This window comes from Stenella coeruleoalba (genome assembly GCF_951394435.1).
Source record: "Stenella coeruleoalba genome assembly, chromosome: 10".
Lineage (NCBI taxonomy): Eukaryota > Metazoa > Chordata > Mammalia > Artiodactyla > Delphinidae > Stenella > Stenella coeruleoalba.
Genome location: NC_137156.1, coordinates 3,942,051 through 3,948,318, shown reverse-complemented (window position 1 = coordinate 3,948,318; position 6,268 = coordinate 3,942,051). Strand labels below are relative to the sequence as shown.

General features: G+C 59.2%; 1 protein-coding gene across 4 annotated transcripts in view; it reads right to left on the bottom strand.

Moving 5' to 3' along the window:
• Window positions 1-2,912: 2,912 nt before the first annotated feature.
• FARS2 (phenylalanyl-tRNA synthetase 2, mitochondrial) overlaps window positions 2,913-6,268 on the bottom strand; it is a 383,264-nt gene continuing 379,908 nt past the window's right edge. For all 4 annotated transcript variants that reach the window (XM_079933040.1, XM_079933039.1, XM_079933041.1 and 1 more), the window contains one exon: window positions 2,913-3,960. In XM_079933040.1, coding sequence (XP_079789166.1) covers window positions 3,822-3,960 — 139 coding nt within the window. In that variant the 3' untranslated portion in view covers window positions 2,913-3,821. The remainder of the gene's footprint in view (window positions 3,961-6,268) is intronic.

Genomic DNA, 6,268 nt, shown 5'->3' with positions numbered 1-6,268 from the left:
CCAACGGCCCAGGGTGTAGCCGGGACACAGCTGGGACGCGCGGCTTTAGTGTTGAGCCCACTGGTTAAACTGATTTCCTCCTTGGATCGATCCTTGTAGTTTAACCAGCCTCACGTGCCCTCCTTGAAGTCTCCTGTTTAACTCAACGCGGCCTGGTCTCCCCGCATCCTTCGGAAGTGTGTGCAGGCCAAGCCCTCTTTGAGTCTTGTGTCCGAACAGACAGACACATGTGCACGTGCGGGCCTGCACTTGGGGAGCAAAGGCTGTGGAGGGCGCCCCCCATCTCACACCTGAGACTGCAAAGGGCGAGGCACGGCCACTGTGTTCTCATCTGTGTCGTTTCTTGGCAGACACAGGGCACGGCAGGAAGACCGCGGGCTTTGGTCTTACAGAGAGTGGGCCTTAAATCCTAGTCAATTTCCCGCTCATGGGAGGACCCTGGGCCTGGTCCTTGGCCTCATGTCCTTAACTCCTAGGTGGACGTGCTGTGGTTAAGTTTCAGAGTCTGTGTGAGGCTAAAATGAGATGCTTAAGAGTTTTACACACAGTCTTCTTCCTCCTTGCTGAGCCGTCCACACTCGCTCCCTGGACGGAGGAGAGGGTCGTCACCTCCATCGCAGAGCGGAGGACGCTTAGCCTCAGGGATGCTAAGTGACTCACCATGGCAGAGCCAGGTTTGGGCCTGATCTAAGCTCAGCCTCAGGCTCGGTCCAGTGCTCCATGAGGCACCTGATCCGCCCGCCCCAGACCAGCCCCAGACTTGGGAATGGGCCAGACAAGGGGCCCGAGCCGGGCAGTCTCCTGCCTGTACAAGTGTCTGTAGCCCCTGCCTTCGAACAGGGCACCGGCTTTGGGTGTGTGTGTTGCTGTTGTTGGCTTTTGTAGACGCCCATCTAGGAGACCAGAGCCACTAGGATCTCGAGTAACTGGTCACCGAGGGCAAGAAGAACTTTCCTCCTGCTGCCCCACCTTCCCGGGAGCTGGGACGCAGCCTCCTGGGAGCACGCACTACCCTCGCAGGGTCTTAAATTGTTCAGTTCTGGACTTTCCTGTCACTCAGCAGCTGACCTTTCCAGCTGACTGTGGCCCTGAATCTGACCTGCCGTCCTGAAGCAGCAAGTGTAACTCTATTGACCACTTGAAGCATCGGATGATAGAGGACTTTCCAACGGTTTTGGTACCGAACCCACGGCTGGCCCTGTGGGCCCATGTCACATGCCCCAGCACCTGTGGAGAGGGTCCCGGGGCTGGGCAGTGGTGCTGCCACTGTCCCGGTGGTGATGTCCGCAGCGCGGCGGTGGCCCCTCTGCCTTGCGGTGTCCAGAGTGAATCCCCACCCTGCCTATCGTAGGCCGAGCGCCCGCGCAAGTGCAGGGGGCGTAGCTGGGGGCAACGTGAAGAGCACAGGCTTGGACGTCAGAGAGGCCTCCTCCAGCCCTGGCTTTGTGGCACCTCCCCGAGCACGTTGATCTCACTCCTGGAGGGTGAAGGGAAGAACGGGACCACCGGGGTCGTGAGGATGGAAGGAGGGCATGCTGGGCCCAGTCCACCTTTTCCTGGCTCATCTATCGCACGTGGAACAGCGGCCCAGACTCAGGTGGCTGAGCACACGCAGTGCGCTGTGCCCGGGACACCCGGGGGGCGGGGCTCGGCCACTGTCAACCCCACCATCGCCGTTACGTGTCCTCCCTCTACTGTGCCCTGCGGATGCGTACGGAGGGCCTGCCTGGCAGCCGCCGAGCACCGTCCAAGTGATGACGGTCGTCACGGAGACCGGACAGCTGACGTGGGGACAGAGGACCCCATGTGGCCGCTGAGACATGGGGTAGGGAGAGCCACTGTGCGGGGGTCATCCCTTCCCCAGCCGGTTCCCGATGTCCGTCGCCAGAGCAGATGTCACCGGCAGCTTCTTAGGTTCCGGGTTCTACACCTGACCAGCCTCTGCAGCAGGCAGATTCCTGTCCCGGCTTCACGGAGGACGGGAGGGCGCCTCCCGGCGGGTGACACTGGTGTTGGCCACCACGCTCTATTTACACAGACTCGTCTGTCACCGAGCTGCAGAGTGCTGTTCATCTCAGGGCTTCCATTATCTTGCCTATTTTTTTCTTCTTCACTCTTTATTCTTTATTCTCTTTATTCTCCTGCGGGACTCCCATGAGAAAAGTGAAGAGCTGGATGTCCCCTCGGCCCCCTGGTGGGCGGGCCCACCTGTGGGACGAGCGCCAACACCCAGAGCGGAGGCGGGGCTCGCACGAGCCCGCGCGGCTGGGGGCTCGCAGAACACGGGTCCCGGGAGCAGGGGGGAGGCGCAGACCTGGCAACGCACCCGAGTCCGTCTAGCTACAGGGTCTTCGTTGGGAGGCAGCAGGCTCGGGTGCGCTCCTGGTTAGGGCCCGAGACTCCTCCGGCCTCACAGGAAAATTTAGGGGAAGGCTGACTACATCTCATGGAGTGTCAAGAGGAACGTTCAGCAAAGCCCTCTGCGAGCCGCCCCCCCCCCCAATGTCAGCACTGCCCCCAGGCCCTAGCACAGCGCTCGGCATCTGACAGATGCGCGCTCAGGGCGTGGGCCGAGGGGCCGTGCCACGTCTTCTGGGTGTTACGCCAGGATTTCCGCGAATGCCTAAGGGGTCTTGGGGATAAAAGGGGTCTCTGGAAATGCAGCCCCGGGCTGGATCAGGAACGGTCTGCTAGCAAATGCTCCTGGAGAAGAGATTCCCAATCACGCTCTGCATTAGACCCCTCCTCTCCGGGAACAGCGCCTGTGGCCCCAGGACCCTGGACAGCAGCTTGGCGAGGCTGGGATGCGGCTCTCATTCCCTTGAAAATCCAAGGGACACGTCCGCCTGGGTAAGAGGGTGAAATGACATTGCAGCCGCTCCTTCCTGTTGGAGCAGCTGCCCACTCTCACACCGCGGGCTGCTAATGGCCGCGCTCATCAAATATTTATCCCAGCGCTCAGACGGGCCTCCATCAGCCTCCAGCATCACACCGGGGACGGAATCTGATTATGAAAACTGGCCAGGAGGGAAGCAGGCAGACCACAAAGCGCTCGCGATGGCCAAAGGGGAACATCAAAGCCCCGTATTCCTCCATAAAGGTCGTCTCCGGAAGCAGAGGCCTTCCATTAGGAAACAAACTCTCCGGGGCTTCAAGGACCTGGCCCTGTAGTGCCGGGTGCCACCCAGCCCCGGGGCGCGCTCTCTCCTCTGGGGGTGGGGGGTGGGGGCGGAGGCAGCTTTGTCCACACCCTGGGGCCAGAGCCCCGGCTCCAAGCCCCACTTTGTGAAAAGGAAGTAAAACCCTGCTCGCTCAGAGATGTGACTCCCTCCACCTCTGAGGGATCCCTGGCATTTCATCCGCGCGCTGTCTGCAGCCTGCCCTTTGCAGAACAGAAGAAGGAGGGAGAAAGGAACGGGAGCCGACTGAGAAAAGCTTCTACGGTCTGGAGTGTGTCCCTCTGTGTGGCTCCGCTCATTACACGGGGGCAAGAGCCTGTCAGGTAGGAAATCACGTCTGCTGTTTACACTTTAACAGAACCCGGGGACCAATTAACTGCGCCGAGCGCCAACGGGCAAAGCATTTCTGAAAGGAAGAGAAGGTAACTCTCGTATTATTGCTCCTTCCCCCCACTTTTCCCAAATAAAAGACACATGCTATGTCAACAGCTTCTCAAGAGCAATCCTTTATCTTCTGAAAGTCCTGAAACTGACCCATTTATCACAAGATGACGGATGCCTCCGCCCACAAACAGTATCTTTTTCTCTTTGGTTCAGCAAACCCGGGGCCCTGGGAGGGCCGCGGCCGGGGAGGTGGCGACGTCAAAACCTGCCCTCGACGCCCAGCAGCCGCACGGCCGCCTCCTGCACGGCCTGGTGGACGCGCCCGACCTCTCTCTGCGACATCGTGCGCTCCATGTGGCGGTAGGTGATGCGGTAGCAGTGGCTGGTCCTGTGTGTCCTGGAGAACGGGAGAGAAAGGCAGGTGAGTGGGGGGCAGGCATGTCTCCTGCAGAAGCAGTGGTGAAAGCTGAGGAGGACACAGGGCCACCGATGGGGCGCTACAGAGGCGCACCCCTGCTGACGGCCGGCGTGTCCCTTACAGAGGAGCCGGTGACAGGAACGCTGACCGCTGGGTCCCCTTGGACTGAGTGCATCCGTTGGGAGGGAAGCTTCTTGCAAATCGATTTCCTGGGCCGGCCCTGATTCAGCAGCTGGGCGGGGGCCCTGGGCTCCAAGGCGGACCCTGACAAGCAGAGCGGTTAGGGACCAAGCGCGCCCCCTGCAGGCCGTGGGGAGCATAGGACAATCGTGCCATCTCTGTGCCGGGCAGACAGTCCCTCTAAACCCTGGTTCTACCAGGCGGCTGCCGGCCTGGCTGCCATGGGACAGCTGGGTGATTCTGGAACATGGGGTCCCGACAGCACTAAGGCTTCTACTGCGTGGCAGCTGCTGAGACACACGGGTACACAGCAGCTCATCAGGAAGCCCCCGGGGCCCTGGCCAGCCGGCCTGGTCCTCCCCTCTCCGGGCACTTCTGTTTCTCTCCTTCAAGCCACCAAATTCCTCCTTTCCAGCCCCCTTCCTGGGAGAGCCAGCCCTGCCTGCCTCGCTGCAGGTGGAGAAGCTGGAGCAGACGAGTGGGTCCCAGGCAGAGCCCCAGGGACATCAACACACGCGCCACGCGCCCGCTGCCCAGCGGGAGGCCGCCCGGGGCCTGCAGGAGAGCTAGAGCCTTGAACAGGGGCCTCTGGTGGGGTCGGGCGCTCCGTATGCCCTGGGAGGCCCGCCGTTCCCCACAGGTGCCACAGGGCCCGCGTCCGTGCTTCTCGGGGACTCGGGACACTTCGTGGACTTGCTCTCGGTGGGGCTCCCTGCTCCCTCTCCGCCCATCTTGCCGCCAGGCCCCTCGCTGAGCAGGGTGTCCCAGCCTCCCTGATCTGCTCTCTTTCCTCCTCCGCCCGGGGCTGGTCACCTTCCCCTGCTCGCCGCCTCCAGGAAGGGGGAGGACTGTGCCTCACAGGCCTATTCGCGTTTCAGTCCCCTTGTGGATCCAGGTAAGAGAAGAAGGTACCTCTGAGTGGCGGGGGGAGGAAGCCGGTCCTTAGGGGGCTCCTCGGGACCCCTGGTTCCACACCGCCGGCCCTGTCGCCCCACCTGACACCCCACTGCTTGCCCGAGACAAGGGAGAAAACAAACGTCCGCCCTGCCCTCCTTGCTTTGCCAGCTCCGGCCAGTGGTTCTACTCAGTGGCCGCGCCTGGGATGGGCCCTGGGTGCTGCCCTGAGGTCCCCCGATGAAGGGGGCAGCGCTTCCACCTCTTCCCGCCCCAAGGCCATGCGATGGGGAAATGTCTTTTCAACAAGCGGTGCTGGGACGCCTCTGTGTCCTCATGCAGGACAGAACGAAGTTGGCCCTTTCCTTACAGCAGACAAAATTAACTCAAAATAGGTCACACACTTAAACGTAAGACCTAAAACTATAACAGTCTTAGAAAAAAACACGAGAGTCCATCTTCATGACCCTGGGCCAGGCAAAGCTTCCTTAGGTATGACACCAAAAGCACAGGTGACAAAAGAAAAAATGGATGAGTTGGGCTTCATCAAAATTAGAAACTTTTGTGCTTCAAAGGACACCATTAAGAAAATGAAAAGGTAACTTACAGAATGGGAGAAAATATTTGCCAATCCTATACTGACAGGGGACTCGTATCTAGAATATATAAAGAACTCCTACAACTCAACAATAAAAAGACATAATCTGATCAAAAATGCACAAAGGATCTGAATAGAATTCTCCCAAGAAGACATGCAAACAGCTGCTCAACGTCATTAGCCAGCAGGGAAAATGCAAATCGAAACCGCAGTGAGATGCCACTTTGCACTAGCTAAGACGGCTACAATCAAAAAGACAGAAAATAGCGAGTGTTGGAGAAGATATGGAGAAATAAGAACCCTCACGCGTGGCTGGCGGGGATGTAAAATGGTGCAGCCGCTGGGAAAGAGCCGGAGGAGCCTCTGAAAGTTAAACACGGCAGTTCTTCAGACCCTGACGCACAGTCACCCTGTGATCCAGCGGTCCCTCCAGTAGGCATACGCTCAAGAGAAATGAGAGCGTCTGTCCACACAGACTTGTGCATGAATGCGCAAGCAGCATTCTTCTCGACAGCCAAACAGTGGAAATGATGCCAACGTCCTTCAAATGATGACTGGATAAACAATCTACCACTACACGGAATATTATTCAGCCATAAGAAGAAATGAAGTTCT